Source organism: Chiloscyllium plagiosum, chromosome 12 (assembly GCF_004010195.1).
Source record: "Chiloscyllium plagiosum isolate BGI_BamShark_2017 chromosome 12, ASM401019v2, whole genome shotgun sequence".
NCBI classification, from domain to species: domain Eukaryota; kingdom Metazoa; phylum Chordata; class Chondrichthyes; order Orectolobiformes; family Hemiscylliidae; genus Chiloscyllium; species Chiloscyllium plagiosum.
Genome location: NC_057721.1, coordinates 5,840,708 through 5,859,615, shown reverse-complemented (window position 1 = coordinate 5,859,615; position 18,908 = coordinate 5,840,708). Strand labels below are relative to the sequence as shown.

Here is an 18,908-nt window from a genome sequence, read left to right as displayed (position 1 = left end):
TAAGTCCCTTAAACGCTTCTTCATCTCGTCGAATGCCTTCCTCTTTCGAACCAGAGGCGGGGAAAAGTCCTGAAATAGCATGATCTTGGATCCTTTGTAGATCATAGCTTGGGGGTCTTTTCCGAGATTTCTAGAGGCTTCTAGGAGTATCTGCCTCTCCCTGTAGCTCTGCAGCCGGAACAGGACCGGGCGTGGGCGCTGGTTCGAGCCAGGCCCGCGTATTGCTACCCGGTAGGCCCATTCCACCCTTACCTGGCCTGATCCAGCTTGCAGATTTAAAAGTTGTGGCAGCCACTGCTCCAGGAATGCTGTAAGCTGACCTTCCTCTTCCCATTCGGGAAGGCCCAGCAAACGAATATTTTTTCGACGACCTCGATTATCGAGGTCGTCAATATGATTTTCCAAGGTCCGGACTCGCTGCTCGAGAGTCTGGACCTGATCCATGGCTGATTGAGCGGTATTTTCGGAGGTCGCGGCCTTTAACTCCGCCCCTCCGACTCGGTGTTCAATTTCTTGGATGTCTCGGTCGTGCTTCTGCAGCGCGGCCGAGAGCGAGTCCCAACGATTTCTGAATTCTGCAATAAAGGCATCGATCTTCGAGTCCAGCTTGGAAATCATTTCTGCAAGGCTTGTTACTGTAGGTAAGTCACCCAGGGCGACTGTGGACGCCTCTGCTGCCGCTGGAGAGGGTGGGGAAGGGGTTCCTGCTTGCTGAGAGCTGCGGGCTACCTTCCCTTTAGTCATTTTTACTTAGGATTAAATTGTTTAAATGTAATATTACACAACTAATTAAATTACACAACTATTATAAATGATTTGGTGAGCATGGTAGGGGGTGGGTGACCCACTGTACCCAAGTCTTGGGAGGAGCACTATAGAGTCAGTCTTGCCGGGTCGCCGCCATCTTGGATCCCCCAGCAAATGGAGTTTAATTTAGATAAATGAGAAGTACTGCATTTTGGAAATACAAATCAGGGCAGGACTTACACACTTAATGGTAAGGTGCTGAACAAAGAGACCTTGGAGTGCAGGTTCATAGTTCCTTGAAAGTGAAGTCGCAGGTAGATAGGATAGTGAAGAAGGCGTTTGATTTGCTTTCCTTTATTGGTCAGAGCATTGAGTATAGGAGTTGGGAGGTCATGTTGCAGCTGTATTTTTAGGCCACCTTTGGAATGTTGTGTGCAATCCTGGTCTCCCTCCTGTAGGAAGGATGATATGAAACTTGAAAGGGTTCGGAAAAGATTTGCAAGAATATTACCAAAGTTGGAGGGTTTGAGGTATAGGGAGAGGTTGATTAGGCTGGGGCTGTATTCTCTGGAGCATTGGAGGCTGAGGAGTGACCTTATAGAGGTTTATAAAATAATGAGGGGCATGGATAGGGTAAATAGACAAGGTCTTTTCCCTGGGGTGGGGGAGTCCATAAGTAGAGGGCTTAGGATGAGAGGGGAAAGATATAAAAGGGACCGAAGGGGCAACATTTCATGCAGAGGGTGGTGCGTGTATGGAATGAGCTGCCAGAGAATGTGGGGTCGAGAGTGTGGTGCGGGAAAAGCACAGCAGGACAGGCAGCATCCGAGGAGCGGGAAGATCGACATTTCAGGCAAAAGCCCTTCATCAGGAATCGGGTGCTGCCTGACCTGCTGTGCTTTTCCAGCACCACACCCTTCACTCTAATCTTCAGCCTCTGCAGTCCTCACTTTGTGCCAGAGGAAGTGGCGGAGGCTGGTACAATTACAGCATTTAAAAGGCACCTGGATGGGTACATGAATGGGAAGGGTTCAGTGGGAAATGGGCCAAGTGCTGGCAAATGGGACTAGATTAGTTTAGGATACCTGGTCGGCCACGGACGGTCCTGTTAAGTGAATGTGATCGAACATGCCGCGAGTGAACTGGACCCCCTGACTTTGGCAGGAGGAGGAGGAGGAGGAGGAGTTCGAATTTGCGGGCACCCTCCGGGTCACCCCCGCGCCGGGGTCCTCCTGGGGCGGTCGGTCGCTCGTCGATGACGTCAGGGCGTCGCTCCGGTGACGGAGGAAGCAGCAGCAGTAACGGGGGCAGCGGCGAGGGCCTCGGCTGTCGGTAGCCGGACACCCCCCCCGCCTCCCCGCATACCCGCTGCCCCCTCCCACCCCCCCTCCCCTTCTCAACTCCGCCGGCGGCATCTCCAACCGCTCCCAGGTGCGTGCAGTCAGCGGGCCTCACGGGCAGGCAGCAGGGGACCGCCGGGCTCCACCGGACAGACAGGAGGCGGCGGCGGTGAGGGCGAGGGCGCGGGCGCCTCGGCATGTGGGCCCGGTCCGCCTCCTGCCGTTAGGCTACAGCGGGGGAGGGGGTGGGTGGTGGTACAAAGGGTCTCTGAGGAGCTGTATCTTCCTTCAGCTTCTAGAATCCAGCGTGTTTTGTTTTAGGAAGGATACCGGGCTGTATCCAGTCAGACACACGATTAAACCCCCCACCCCCGGCAGAGGCTGGAATCTAGACAGACGGTCAGGAGAGAGTGAGGACTGCAGATCGGAGTCGACAGTGTGTGTGTGGTGCTGCAAAAGCACAGGAGTGATTCCTGATGAAGGGCTCCTGCCCTCCCCAAACGTCGATTCTCTTGCACCTCGGATGCTGCATGACCTGCTGTGCTTAGATTAGATTAGATTAGATTACTTACAGTGTGGAAACAGGCCCTTCGGGCCAACAAGTCCACACCGACCCGCCGAAGCACAACCCAACCAGATCCATTCCCCTACACCTAACACTATGGGCAATTTAGAATGGCCAATTCGCCTGACCTGCACACTTTGGACTGTGGGAGGAAACCGGAGCACCCGGAGGAAACCCACGCAGACACGGGGAGAATGTGCAAACTCCACACAGTCAGTCGCCTGAGGTGGGAATTGAACCCAGGTCTCTGGTGCTGTGAGGCAGCAGTGCTAACCACTGTGCCACCGTGCCGTGTTCCAGCACCACACACTCTGGAGACAGGCAGGAGGATGGAATAACACAGGGAGCCGGACAGTATCAAGAAAGACAAGGGTGATAGACACATGGGCACACCAATACCTGCAAGATTCCCTCCAAGTGGGAGGGGGGGGGAGACCCACCTTTCGGGGATGTAACCCTCCTTCAGGACCTGAACTGTTGACTTCTCCACCTCCCCTGACGCTGCCTGGCTCCCTGTGTCCTCCCAGCCTCCTGTTTTGTCTGCTTACTGAAACCTATGGATCTGGAGCTGCTGGTTTTGGACTGGGTTGGACAATGTTTAAAAATTGCACAGCAATTGCACAGGTTTATTTGGAAGTACAACAGGTTTATTTGGAAGTACAAGCTCTCGGGGGCTACTCCTCTATTCCTCTCCCTCATCTTTCTCCTCCTTCCCCCGTCCTCCCTTTCTCACATTCAGAAGGACTCACTTACAAAATTCATATTATCTGTTGCCCTCCTTGCCCTGGCAGCTCCAGCTGGAAGCGTGTATTAAAACGGGTTTGAATGGCCCTCTCCTCACCCATGAAGCGTCCTGGAAAAAAAAGAGTGGAAACAAAAACAGAAATTGCTGGAAAAAGGTTCAGGGCTGGCAGCACCTGTGGAGAGAAATTACAGAGTTAACCATTCTGAGTACGGTGACCCCCTTCCTCAGCCCTCTAAAGAGAGAGGATTTCATCCACGCGGGGTGGTCGTCAAGATGTCTCCCAAGTGTTTCACAGCCAGTGAATTACTTCGGAAGTGTCATCATTTTTTGTTTGCGTGTCGAAGGGGAACGGCAGCTGATTCCGGGCTCACCAAGCTCCCACCGACTGCAATGACCAGATGATCTTTTTTTTTGTGATGTTGATTGAGGACAGATATTGGGAGAAAGTGAGGACTGCAGATGCCGGAATTTCTGATGAAGGGCTTATGCCCGAAACGTCGATTCTGCTGCTCCTCGGATGCTGTCTGATCTATGCTTTTTCAGCACCACACTGAGGACAGATATTGGCCAGGAACCGAGGACAGCACCCCTGCTCTTCTTCGCAACAGTGCCTGAGATCGTTTTGCATCCGCCCGTCTGGCAGATGGTGCCTCAATTTGACTTCTCATCCAAAAGACACCTCTGACAGGGTAGTACTCCCTCACTATTGCACTGGAATCTCAGCCTTGTATTTAGGTCTGAGAGTAGCTATATACTTGTGATTCATTGGCAAGTGCTATCAATTGGTCCGCATTTGATATTGTGAGGTAGCAATTATTCTTAACTAGTAGAAGCATCTATGTCATTTGTGCATGCTGGCATAGGTTTCCATTCCTTCAAAGTCACGATGTACAATCGACAATGATGTGATAGCACCAGTTTTGTGCTGCACTTTTGGGGTTGGTTAGTTCAGTTGGCTGGATGGCTGGTTTTCAATACAGAATGATGCCAATACCATAGGTTTAATTCTTGCACCGGGTTGAGGTTACCATGAAGGACTGTCCATCCCAACCTTTCCCCTTGCCTGAGACATGGTGACCCTTAAGTCTAAACCACCACCTCTAATGAGCGGGCTGCCAAATGGTCCGGTAGGACTATGGTGACTTTCACCCTGCTCCACAACTGACAACAAATCCCCCCCCCCCCCCTTCATTCCAAATGCTTTGAAATCACTGGACACCGGACTTTGAACTGATTTGATCTCTGATCTTAGGAAGTCAAACCACCAACTGGGGAAGTACACTACTTCATTGAGGTGCTATGATTCCAGATTGACATCCTGGTACAGGTGCAATCCCTCTTTTCAATAGAACATCCTGTAATTGACATCATGGAATGAGATCTATACCTTTCAAGGAATATTCCATGTGGGTATTCCAAGAAACAATATTCTCCTCAACTTTGTTTCCTGTTTAATCTTTGGTAAGCCTGCCAATGCAGCCAAGTACCAGGAAGACATGCTGCAAAGGTTTTATTTGAAAGCCTAGTGTCATGCTTCTCATGCTTGACAGTTGAGAAAATCCTTGTGTTTCTCTTAAAAGTTATGGAGCCTTAGAGCACAGAATGAGATTATTGCCCATTGTGCTTGAGAGTTGGGGATTTCAGATTCACCATGTTCCTCTAATGGGGTCTTTTAAAATGAGTATGCCGATATATTTCCCACTAATTTTAAAACCCCAGTTCTTCTTTTTGCAGAGGTTGTTGTGTATTCAAGAGTTTAGTGCATGATGGCATTTGAAGGGTAAACCTTCCCTCAACCACTTTCATGTTAATTGCATGTTCCAGTTTTCCGTTTAAGTTCTTTGAAAAGCTGAGGCATATTAAAAAAAAAAAAATTCTCCTGTGGCTTTATTGGTGACAGCAATGTATAGTTTTCCTGCACATACCAGGATTCCAGCTGAATTCTGCCAGGGTGCTGATAAGGGTGCAACGATTGGTTTTGACATCCAGGGTTAAGGAACAGAAGAATGGTTTTGTCAGACTATTTGCTTGAAATACATCAGTGTCCGTGTGGTATGAGGGAAGGGTTATTCTCAACTGATGTGCTATGTGGTCAAATACATTGCAAACTCCACAAGCAGGCAAGGCATTAGAGAGCAAATGATAGAGTGAAACTGTGCCCCAAATTGGTAGTTTGTTGATTCTTTTACAAAGGAGAAAACTGAAGGGCAGAGGAGGGTAAAAAGAAATTGCCAAATATCAGATTGGATGAATTCAATATAGCTAGAAGTAGGGTGTTGTGTGGAGCTCACAAGATAAATATGAACCAGAAAAACCATTTGTAGCTCATCCATCCAGCAGGGGCTAGATAGTTTATTTTCCTGACTATCAGCCCCTGGCCCACCCAAGATCTCATGATTTCTTAGTGACTATTCAGCTTTTACCTGATGCTTTGTCTGAAAAACCTTTGTGAAGAACTTCCAGATGCCAATCCTAAGTTTGCCTTTTACAAGTTTAGACTTGAATCCTATTGCCTTACTGGCACAGTTCAGTTTGATGTCTGTTAGTTTTGTATGTCCTTCACTCTTTGTGTTTTTATGTAATGCATACACAGTATGTACTGTGAAATTCATTTTGAACTACCAACTCACCTCGTATCAAGAAAGGCCAAGTTTTTGTGTGACTTCATGGGTAAATGCAGTCTCTAATGTAAAGTGCAACCATGGAAACTGTTGCATTGCTAAGTTTGGTTTAGGCTTGATTGGCTGGTTTTCACTGGGTTGATGCTTGGGTGTGAAATGTAAGTAGAAATTGCTGAAAAAACTCAGCAGGCCTATCAGCATCTGTGGAGACAAGGCAGAGTTGATATTTCGGATCCAGTGACCCACCTTCAGAAATGGACCTAAAACATCAACTCAGTTTTGTCTCCACAGATTTTGTCAGACCTGATGGGTTTTTCCAGCAATTTCAGCTTTTTGTTTCTGATTTCCAGCATCAGACATTCTTTGCTTTGTTGTTATGATGCTTGGTGTGCTTGGACTGGGAAAAGGAAGGATTCACCAGGGCTCCTATTCATGATCAATATCTAGGAATCCTGCAAGTGTGCTTGAATGTCAAGGGGCACAGGATTGGGCTAATTTCCAAATATCTCGTGTGATCTGTAGATGCTCATCTGCATTGATGTATGATTCCGTGAAGTGCTATTGCCGAGTTTATGGAGATGTTTGGGATGCAGCTAACTAAGGCAAAATCGGAAATTTATCTTTAAAAACACTTGCCAGATCATTTTGCCTTCACACAGTTTAAAATTTGTACTTACATTTTACCAAAGCAGTTTTCAAGCTTAGCTCCTGGAAACTGTCTCAGGATTTCTTTTCTAACACAGTTCTTCCTGTTGTGTCTGCCTACTGTTTCAATGGTTAGTCGGTTAAATTCTGAGTCAGTATTTGGGCTGATTGCTGAATAGAATTTCAATACATTGCATTAAAGTTTGAGAAAACCCCCATTATTTCTTGTGATCAGAGAATAAACCTTTCACAAAACCCAGTTGCAGTGGTGATCACTTGCGAATGAGTATGATTGTCCACCCCTGAAAATCTATGTTGCTGGTCAGTGGGTCCTTGCATGGCTGATGAGCCCAATCCTAGAGTTGCCTCTCTCTCTGCACACTTCACCAGTGTTTCTGTGAGGTGGAATTGGTCTTTGGAGTTGACATCATTAACGTTCCTTTCTCCAGTTCCTTTTCTGTACTTCCTCTTGCCATAGAGATGTACAGCATGGAAACAGAGCCTTCGGTCCAACCTGTCCATGCCGACCAGATATCCCAACCAAATCTAGTCCCACCTATCAGCACCAGGCCAATATCCCTCCAACCCTTCCTATTCATATACCCATCCAAATGCCTCTTAAATGTTGCAATTGTACCAGCCTCCACCACATCCTCTGGCAGCTGTTCTCAAAGAATTGTCTCTCTACATACAGGAGGTTTCTCCAAGCTGGTTTCTTCTGAATGAGGGTCTCCCATGCATTGATGTTTATGTTGTAATTCTTGAAGCTTTCAGGGAGTGTTTGAAACTCTTCCTTTGCCTTTCCATAGTTTGTCACTAATTTCTGCATTCAAGAGGGTCAAGTGTTCCACTGATCCTGAGAGTGATGCGATCGAGAGTTCTCAACTCCTGGCAGGCTCTCCCATGACTGTAAGATCGTAGGGGAGGAACCAGGCAAAGTGCCATCCAAAGGCAGTCCTTAATGGTGATTCAGGTGAAAGATACTTGCGTGATATCAACGGCTGTGACGGCAGGTGAAGGCTGCAGCAATAGGTAGGTTCTTAATCGTCAGGGTCTCCTTGCCACTGGAAAGGAATGTTCCTTCTGTCAAGGACTGTGTGTGTCTGCTGATGTGCAACAGCATTCCCAAGGTTAAAAGATGTCTCACCCAAGACATCTATCTTGAGTAATTTACAAAACTGATGTAAGGGTCAAAGGTAAGAATTCCTCCCAGTTCTCTGTTACATCTCCCATAAAAGGCAATACGTTGCAAATTGTTGGACAAGTTCAGAGATCGAAGTGTTTGTGTCAGTAAAGGAATTGTCAGTTGAGTTGCTGGTGTTGATTGATGTGTTCTCCTCCCTGCACCCCCCCTTCTCCCTCTCTCTCTCCCTCCAGTTGCTTATTTGAGTTTTTGTTGTTGCAGCAATCTACATCACTTTTCTGTGAGATTAAAATACTCAGTTTGGATTAATGGAATCTACTGCATTGAGTTATGGTACTTATTAGAGCATAGAGTCCAATTTAGAAATTGCAAGCATGCTAGCAATAATTAGATGTTTCATATAATTCCTCTTTTCAATAAATTTTCCCAAGATCTTACTTGACTGATAGTGGCAAGCCAAGTTGATTTATTTTAACTGGTCATGGTGCAAAGCTAATAATAGTTTTGTAGATATCTTGCTTTCCACTCACCTGGGAGTTAAACTCTTATGTTTTGACTTGAGCAGTGCCATTCCCTCAAAGCACTTTTGAAGACAATGGAATTCCGTCCTTCGGAGTATTGTTATTGAAGCTTAGCAGGAGGACTGTACTTTAAACTCTTTCCCAGGATATGAGAATCGTTAGCCATTTCCTCAGCTTGAACTGAGTTGCTTGCTTGGCCATTTCAGAGAGCAGTTAAGTATTGGCCATGTCACTGGGTGTGGAGTTCTGTGGAGACCGGACCAGGCAGCTGGGCGGCACGGTGGCTCAGTGGTTAGCACTGCTGCCTCACAGCATCAGGGTCCCAGATTTGATTCCAGCCTCGGGCGATTGTCTGTATGGAGTTTGCACATTCTCGCTGTGTCTGCGTGAGTTTCCTCTGGATGCTCCAGTTTTCTCCCACAGTCCAAAGATGTGCAGGTTAGGTGAATTGGCCATGCTAAATTGCCCATAGTGTTAGCTGCATTAGTCAAGGGAAATGTGTCTGGGTGGGTTAGTCTTTGGAGGGTTGGTGTGAACTTGTTGGGCCAAAGGGCCTGTTTCCACACTGTAGGGAATCTAATCTAATCTAATCTTTCCTTTGCTAAAAGACATTATGAATCAGATGGAAGTAGAGTCATAGAAATGTACAGCATGGAAACAGACCCGTCGTTCCAACCTGTCCATGCAGATATCCCAACCCAATCTAGTCCCACCTGCCAGCACCCGGCCCATATCCCTCCAAACCCTTCCTATTCATATACCCATCCAAATGCCTCTTAAATGTTGCAATTATACCGGCCTCCTCCACTTCCTCTGGCAGCTTATTCCATTTTCACGATCAATGATTCCTGATTAACTTTTAATTGCAGATTTATTGAATATTCTGTTTCTTGCTTTTATTTTTCTGCTTGTTATCAAGACTTTGGTATTTGCTGACCGCAAATGTCTAGTCTTCGAGACTCTCAGATGAAGACTGAACTGAATCCAATGTCTTGGCTTTGGCATTAATACTCAGAGCCAAATCTGAAGTGGATTAAGAGACCCAGAAGATCTGCACATTAGAAGCATGACTTGCTAGTGCTTTTGATGAAGTAATCCTGAGGAGAATCTTGATGTATTGCACTCAGTTTACTACCTGTGTGGGAGCTTGCTCTTCAGTTTGGTGTATTACTTGGATTCCATATTGTTAATGATATGTGAGGTATTTAATGATGTCAACCCATTCTTCAACTTAGATGAGCACAGTTAATTATGTCAACAACTCTTGGCAAAACTGTACGTCACCTTCGGAGGTTTTTTTGGAGGGGGCTGGGGGTTTGATATTGACGGGAATATTGAAACATTTCTGGCTATTTCCAAGAAAGGGTTTACTGAAATAGAGACAAGTTAATCTGGGTAGAGGTAATATCTAAGAATATCAAATTGGCGAAAAGAACCTTTGAGGCACGTATGTGAATGCTGAAAATTGGAGGAAGTTCTTAAACTTTAAATCAGTGCTATTGACTGTGTAAAACCGCAAACAATATAGAGTTTTTGATGTTGAAGGGACAATTTGCTGCTCAATTTCAGTTTAGTCGTGCGTGGTATGTGTTTGAATGTTGAAGAATATTTGTGTGTGGGAGAAATAGAATATCAGCTATTCAGTAGACTGTTGAAGTAAAGAATTGTAACTCATTGAAACCTCATGTGAGGTTCTAAACCCTTGCATACAACAGTGGGTTCTACCCGACCCAGGTTTGGAGCTAATATAAAATGTGCTGAAGTTGAGAAGGAATGGATCAGGAACCATACTTCAGTCCAAGACAACTAGGAGTTAGTGATACAGTGAAAAGCAAAATGTATTTTTGAACCATTGGATGACATTTTGTCAGTAAATATGCATAATATAGTTGGAGCAATGCATATCTGAGTTTGCATGCTGCATGTCAATGTCTGTAGTGACTTTGTCATGCAGCCTCTTTAGTTGTGAATGTGAGCAGGCTGTGCTGCTAAAATCAGAAGGGAATACAGAGAGGCAAAAAGCATAACACCTGTCCTTTTATAGTTTGCATGTGCATTTTAGTTTGGGAGGATACTCAATCAGTCATCTACTCTCAGTTCCTCTATAAATTGGAGGGTATACAGAGTATTTTGCATTTTTTGTGAAACATTCAGCATAGCATAAATAAGATAAGTGAAATTTGAGTATGCAAGAAAGTTCAAATAGTTTATTGCTCTCTACTGGTGCCCAACCATTTTTTTTTAATGCAGTTCTTTTGCTCTTTGTGTGTTCCCCTTCTTAGGCTTTCCTTTTCACCTTGCATGTAGTTGCAAACATTAATGTATTTGTGTTAGTCGGTTTTCAGATCAACCATTTTATCATATGATCTAGTTAGTATATTGTTAGAATAAGCTATACCAGATTTGAACTTTAACCAGCTGAATTCACAGCCCCACCTATTTCTGAGTTCCATTTGGAAATATTCTTCTGTGCGCACAAACTTAGATTCTATTTTGACAGTTTTGGTTGTGATCCAGTGCCTTTGTTAAATGCTTATATTTTGGATGTGAGTTTGGATGGTGACTATTAGTAGATACTTGTCCTGTTGAGAATCATATGGCCATGCCTAGTCCAATCCCATTAACACAATATGAGCGTGTTCATTTTCCTTCATAGATCACTGGAAATTGTTCAAATAGAAGTTCTGACTGAACACATCTCTCTGCCTCAGAGGTGCTGAGTTTAATTACAGAATTCCAAATGGGTGCCCAGATTCAGATCAGTGCATGTTAGAAATTGAGTTTGAGTCTTTCCAGCCTGCATAACTCAGTTACATCCTATCCTTGGGGAAACATGAATGCTAATACAATTATGATTTACAATTGAGGTTTGTAAATAGTCTCAAATTGTCCCCATTGACAATTGTCACTATTGACGTTGTTTTAAAGTACCAGTACTTTGCGTCAGAATATTTTGAGTGATAGAAAACTGTGCCTTGCCAAGACACAATATAAGATTTACTATCCAAAATTGACACTGTTGGTATCTTTGTTGAATTGATAAACCTAGTATTATGGTCTTAAACCCTTATCACTGAATGAGAATTTTTAAGTTTATGATATTGCCTTCTATAGGCTGAACTGATTGACAGCTATTGTATTATCCTTATCATTCCAATGAAGTGTAATGGAGATTGCCCCATTGAGCTGTGGGGAATCACAAAGCTGTGGTCTTTTTCCTTTCTGATTAGTGAGTTATATATGAATTAGTCATTTGAACTATGTAACACCAGAATGAAATGTTCATACTTGCAAGTCAGACATTAATATTACACATAACTTGTACTTTGAAATTACAGGATTGCAATGGAAGCATGTCTTTTACACTTAAAGCAGTTGGTATATGATTCGGTTGACTCTTCAGCCCTGCCTCACCACAATAATTACACTACTCACATCAAGCATAAGACTGAACATCAGCAAGGAAATGTCCGTCTGATTATCATCCTCCCTTGCCTGGTGAATGAACGCCCTTCGAAGTTGCACACCATTTAGATAAAACAATGAAAGCTAGCAAGGGCAAGAACATACTCTGGATGGCGGACTTCAGTGTTCTGCATCATGAGTCACCCTGTTGACCAGTCATGGGCTGCAGCAGTTCAAGAAGGCAGTTCAACATCTTCTATACCTACACTCTGTGAATGAAATTATTTTAACAAATCGTTTGATAAACTTAATATATTTTATCCACAAAATGCTAAATATTGAGCTTCAGTGCTCATGAGACATTTTGGGTCCTCATTCATCTCATTTTCCATAGTAGATGTTCATTCTCAAAAGTAGTACAATAGCTACAATCCTGACTCTACCATTTTCTTCCATATATGAATACATCTTTAGTGTTGCTAATGTCATGATCCCATTTGACATTAATACTGGGCAAGTCAGATCCCAGAATGAAACCCAGCTGTTAGACCCACTTTATTTTAACTGTGGTGATCAGTTACTGAACACATCTATGAGAGTCTGCAATTATATTTTTAACACAAAGACTGGAACAGTTATTAAACAAAACCATACTAGACTGGACAAAAAGATTTAAAATATTTAATTGCCATCAATAATATTCAAACTCTCGCTGTTCTCTTTCTACCAAAAATACCTTTACAATCATCAAAACTCCAGAAATATCTCCACACGTAGGCTTCATGCACAGGCTATCTAAACAATAAATGAGGCTCAAATTCGGAAAGTTAAAAAAAATTGCCCACTGACAACAGTCGACACTGAAATGTCCAGAAGGGAGTCAGTCAGTTGTACACAGGCCAGCACATCTGCGATCAGTTTCCTTCTGGCAAATGTCTGTGTATGTTTTTATTTTCTTCAGCAGTGACACCTTAAACTGCAAACTAAGCTTATTGCTACTTTAACTTCAGAGCAGACACTAGAATGTCCTGAAACTCAATCCAGCTGTCTTGCAAGATTTCTGACAGAAGCATTAAACATGCTGCTGCTACTCTCTAGTACACATGTACACTGACTGACTGACTCCCTTCTGGACCTTTTGGTGTCGTCTTGTTATTAGGCAATTTTTTTAACTTTCCAAATATCAGCTTCATCTGTTGTGTTGATATATTGATAGTTTATGCAGTCCTGGAGGAAGCCATTGTGACACATCTGGGCTTTGGCGTGATCCCTTCTCAGAATCCAATCCTGAATCTTGATATACCACCTTCAGATGCCTCATGTGATCTGTACCAATTGTGTTTGTCCTTTTGGCCTTCACACTGCTACTTTCTCTTGGCAAAATTGGCACATTTGCCGCTGGTGTATTTCTGCAGCTGAAGTGCCTTAGTCTCCAACCTTCTTTTTCTGCAGCTTTCCTTACACCCACCCCCAGCCCTGAAGAAGGGTTATACCCAAAACATTGACTTCTCCACCTCCGGATGCTCCATGGCCTGCTGTGTTCTTCCAGCCTCTTGCTTGTCCACCTTGGAATCCAGCATCTGCAGGTTTTTTTGTCTGTAAATGAGAAGGCAGCAAGATTTCTCAGTACTAAGTTCACAAGAACAACTTTAAAAATGAACTCCACTCCCCCTCCTTAGTAAACAAAAATATGAAGGTTATACATTATTCCTAACAATAGGTATTCTTTTTACTTGTGACGCGACAGTATGAATGTTGTCATGATGCGATGTAATGGGACAAACTATTTTTACTATTGAGGCGGAATCCAATAGAATTTACAATAAAGGCAGAGCATTTAGAACTTGGGCAAATACGGCTGTCCAGAGAAGATTTGCATGGATTTAATTTGAAGATTTTGTGGTGGTCAGTATTATGGCTGATAGAGCAGTGCCTGTGGTTGTTTCTTTGGGTTTCCAGAAGTAATTTGATAAATTGTACAGAGATGAAGGTAAAGAGGGTTAAAAGTAGCAATGTGACATAGATTGATAATTCTTTGGGAGGGGAAGATTGATAATTGTTTGGGAGGGAGAAGATTGTATGTTTGTTCTCTGACTGGGAGCATGTGACAAGTGGTGCTTCCTAGAGACCTCCACTGAGCTTTTCATTGGATATTAATAGATTATATAAAGGGAGGGAGAGTAACATAGTAAAATCTACAGTTGGGCAACATAGCAAATTATGCTGATGGAAGCAGGAATTTACAAAGAAACATGAGCCAGTGTGTGAGACAATCAATAGGTAGACGCCACATAGTAAAATGTGAGATCATGTACCTTCGATCTGAGAGAGAAATTTGTAGGTTATTTTGAACAAAGAGAGATGAGGAGCCACCTCATAGTGCAATTTTGCAGTAGTGCAATTTTGTTGTGAATTTGCGCAAACCACTATGAATTAGATTGTATACCAAAATTTGTTAAAAACGTTAATGTATTAATTCTGTTGAGCCAAGCATATAGAGAGGCATCATCATTTACATAGACAAGGCAGGTGCTAATACAAAGTTCTATTTTCAGTGCGGAACCTTGCTCGACATAGTTAAAAATCACACAACACTAGTTATAGTCCAACAGGTTTAATTGGAACCACTAGCTTTCGGAGCGCTGCTCCTTCATCAGGTGGTTGATGAAGGAGCAGCGCCTGAAAGCTAGTGCTTCCATTTAAACCTGTTGGACTATAACCTGGTGTGTGATTTTTAACTTTGTACGGCCCAGTCCAATACCAGCATCTCCAAATCTTGCTAGACATGACTGTGCTGCAATAGTCTCATTCTCTGGGTTGTACTCACCACTGATCTGACAAAATTATCCCCAAGATTCTTGCACTTTAAAATTTTCTTGCAAATATAATGGAAGGAATCTATCCCGCAGTGAGAAGCGAAAATTTTTGTAAGGTAAGACAAATTTAGCCCTGATGTCATGAAGTTCTTCACAAAGAGTAATTAATGAATGGAATGAATGTCAGGGTAACTGATTACATTGATGTGGGACCGTAAACTTCACTGAATGGGTGAGCTAAAATGAGTTTAAGCTATCCATATTTTTCTCATGCTTGTGCAATTCTCAGAAGTATGACTGTGAATTCTGAAAGAAATAGACAGTAAACCAGTGATTTTTATTTTTAAGATAATCCCTCCACAAAACTAGGCATCTGGTTTTAACCCAGGAATCCTATTCTTTATAAATCTGGTGTTTCAATTTGCAAATTTATGCTCCCAAACAAAGTCTTTTGTTGTATAATCAACTTAACCCAGAGCTACTTTCAGCATTTGTTGTGATTAAAGCTAAAAATGCAATTGCAGAAGCCTAGATGTTGTCCTACACACTTTCATATGGTTGTCTTTTTATTTTTAGCTTCCAATGAATCAGAATGTCAAAAGTGAGGAGGAAGGTTACTGTTGAAAATTCAAAGACCATTTCTGAAAGCACGTCTCGTAGACCCAGTGTGTTTGAAAGGCTTGGGCCTAGCACAGGGTCAAGTGCTGAGGTCAGTATTTATGATGGGGACAGCTTATACTTTCTAGTATTTCTACTGAATATTATTTAAAAGGTTACTCTGGACAAACAGCAACAAATACCGGCACACACTGAATGGTACGCTTGCATTTAATCACTGCAGTCCTGTTAATCTAATAATATCTTTGAGTTCAATTTATATTTCCGATGCATATTCTGAAAAGGAATTGAGTTTTATATTTTGTCCTTTCTGAAGTGTATTTCTCCCGTTTCCCTGTATGTTCTTAAACTGAGGCCTAGGCATGCTTTAATCCACGTTCTGATACATGTGCCACTGTGTCAAACAACAATAATTTAAAATCAAATTGATTACAACTGTGACACTTCTGTGTATTTTCTTCCACAATATTGCAGAACACTGGCTTTTATTACCTTGTGGTTTTCCATTATTATCCTAAAACAACACAGCTCAGATAGCCAAGAAGGTTTTTGAGCTATATATGCAAATAACGTTTGGTCAGCGAAACGGGATAAATTAAAGTGGAGTGCTCAGACGTGAAGTCGGGAGTGTTCAGATTTACTCAAATTAAATGCAAGTTGAAGTTTATGGAAGAAGTTAACCGATCTTTAATGTATTATAAAGATCTCATAAATCTTTTAAAATACTCAAGTAGAAGAATAATTTACGTAAGGCCAAAATATTAATTTAACATGAAGTACACTCTGTGGGAGCTCCTCAAATATTCAAATACTTCATAGATGTATTTCTCAAATATTAAAATTGATTGTGCTTTGCGTTTTTTTAATCAGCATAATGTGTTTAGAATGCTTGTAATTTTACCTGTAGTATCCTTGCTGTCCTGATATCATCACCTTCCTCAAGCTAATTAATTTGGTATATTTTACCCTATCATTTGCAGATTTAGCATGACAGTTTTTTAAAACTTGTGCACTTCAACAGAGTAGAAATCTATATCATGAGTCATTGTTCTGAAAATGTACTCATGACAATGATTGAATTATGTTCGTGCACCAACTTCAATATTTATAGACTGTTTTAAAAATGCAAATATGCTTCACAGCAATGCTTTGAGTAATGGTTTGGAAATTGGGTAGTGTCATGTATGTGAACTCAATTCTTTTCACCTTTGACACAAGATTGAATCCTACTTTAATTTCCATCTCTACTGGCTGTGTGAACTTTAAATGAAATGCTCACAGATAGCTGAAAAGCAATTCATAGCGCTGCCCCTCATTTGGCTTTGGGTTGCAGCTCCATTCGGAGAGAAATCCAGAATATTTTTTGAAGCAAATACTGCCTCATCAAGAATACTGGATGAAGGAAATACTCCTTCCACTGATACTCGCATTATTATAGGAAAGGATGATTTTCTAATGAAAGGGTTAAGGTACTTTCATAGAGCAGACCAGAGATTCATGCTGGGTTGTTCCAGATCTGTAAGTATTTGATAAGACTAAATGCCAACATTGGGGAATAGTTCCAATTGCTAGTATAGCAAACTTTTTATTAACCTGCACCTACAGGACCAGGCGCGTACCAGTTGATCAAGAGGTTCACATAATCAATGTAAAAACACACACTAAGTAGTAGAAATGTAATGCAGGGAGTAACACATTACTGTTATATTTTATTTACAGCATAAATCTCTTAAACAATATTGCAACTTTGTCTTAAATAAAACTTTACTGGTAGAAGGCCTTTGCACTTGCAACTGACATCGAGAAGATTGCGATAATATAATAAATGTTCAGTATTTGAGGTATATAATTTTTGCCGGTTTATCAAGGGTGCCAGTTAAAGCAAAGTTTGCTATATATTGACTGTGATTATCAAATTCATTAAAAATATTAAACTAAACTGAATGTGTCCCTGATTCCCTGAGGTACTGCTTTTAAGATACAATAAGAATATGTATTCATGAGCATTTTGTGGTAAGTGATTTTGAAATCTGTACTTCCACTGTGTGACTGTGGTGTCCAGAAATAAAGTGCACAATTTGCACTGTGGTTTAATGATATTATTGGTTTATTACTGTGCTGTGTTATGCTTCAAACTGGTAATTTTGCGTCATCTGAATGCCAGTTCTCTCTCTTAAAAATGATAACTTAAAACAAAATTCCCATTGTGAGATATACTCAGTAGGCCTCATTAGATGATCGAGTATGAGATTTCTTTTCTTTTGTTTCTGTTGTTTTAAGGTAAAAATGTCTTTGTTCAAGATAATGAAGTAAAGGAAGGTTAATTTAGGAGAATTGTAGATACTTAGAACAGTAGACCACTTTTTGTGAAGTAGGGGAAATGCTTTCAATAATGCTGCAGGAGCATGAAGTATCTGGAATATTTTAAATGTAAATATTGTGAGAATTCAGCATAAAATCAAACTTGTATTTCTGTGTTCTTGTATATTATACCAGTTCACTGTTCTTTTGTCTGTTTGGAAAATGCGTGAGATGCAGCTAGTATCTTGTTTTATAGTTCACATGGTTAATTTTAGTTTGATTTAAATGTGAAATCATCTATCACCAGTTTTCTTTCAGAGAATAATTTTGTCACCCATACATAACACTCATTGTGAGATACACAATAGCATGTTTTCCAAGAAGGGAACTTTAGCCATTATTTTATAACATGAGGGTTAAAATACTCTAGTCATATATGTAAGAGCATTTTTGAATAAGTAGGTTGGTGCACATTTATAGTGTTATTTTTCAGAGTTATTCTAGTCAAAATAAAGCTAACTACAAGATGTTAGCCATACAGATCATTCGTTAATGAATCTTAAACACATTCTCATGAAAGGTCTCTCATCAGTCATTGAGAGGTTGAGAGCAGTGAGTATGAGTCAGGCACATTTGTGATATTCTTAGCCAGACTGCTGAATATTGTGAATGAACAAGTGGCAATGATAATCTTGTCATGCAGTATCATAATGTAAAAGCATTTGTTGGTTGTGCTATTTTTCTTGGATTGCAGCTATTATTTAGGTTTCTCTAGCAAGTTTCTGTTATTAATAAGCAAATTGGATTTTTCATAATTAGATGAAAGATAGCCTCTCGACTTGCTGTGCACTGGTTAAATAAATATTGTTGACGAGGGCACTTGTTCAATAAAACCAAGTTTCTCACTTAAAATTGAGAACCACTTTTGTAAAAGGAATATATCTACAAATCATTAAAGCACAGTAAAACCAAAATATGCAGTATATGTACTTCAAAGAAAAGCTCTATATATTGAACATTAACTTCAAAAATATGGCTCAGCAAACTCAGAACATCCATGTTATAAAATGCTAGGAACACTCAGCAGATTAGTCAACATCATACAGTAAACTTCTGAGCAAATTCCTGTGAGAAAATATATACTTTTCTAATTTGTCCACAACTGCTGATTGACCTGTTAATTGTTCCTGGCATTTTCTGGTTTTGTTTCAGATTTCTGCAATATTTTGCTCATTAATCACATCTCTAAATGTATGAATTATGTTTAGCAACAGAGACATCTAAATTACAGCATGTTATGTAAAATATTTGGTTTCAGTTATATTGTGTACTTTTGATTTATAGAAGGAATTAAGTTCTTAATTTGTTCTGAGACCCATAATAGTTTTGGTTCATAGTTACATTCATTAGGATTGAAGTGATGTACTTTTAGAATTATTA

At 41.5% G+C, this 18,908-nt stretch overlaps 1 protein-coding gene across 11 annotated transcripts in view; it reads left to right on the top strand.

Annotated features, from left to right (window-relative positions):
• The first annotated feature begins 2,092 nt into the window (after nt 1-2,092).
• The window catches only part of zc3h13 (zinc finger CCCH-type containing 13), a 93,040-nt gene continuing 76,224 nt past the window's right edge, over nt 2,093-18,908 (top strand). For 8 of the 11 annotated variants that reach the window (XM_043700336.1, XM_043700329.1, XM_043700335.1 and 5 more), the window contains exons 1-2: nt 2,093-2,178; nt 15,126-15,258. In XM_043700336.1, coding sequence (XP_043556271.1) covers nt 15,142-15,258 — 117 coding nt within the window. In that variant the 5' untranslated portion in view covers nt 2,093-2,178; nt 15,126-15,141. Of the gene's footprint in view, nt 2,179-3,896; nt 4,087-7,516; nt 7,696-15,125; nt 15,259-18,908 lie in introns of those variants that run through there. The other 3 variants (XM_043700328.1, XM_043700327.1, XM_043700331.1) reach the window with 3 other exon arrangements.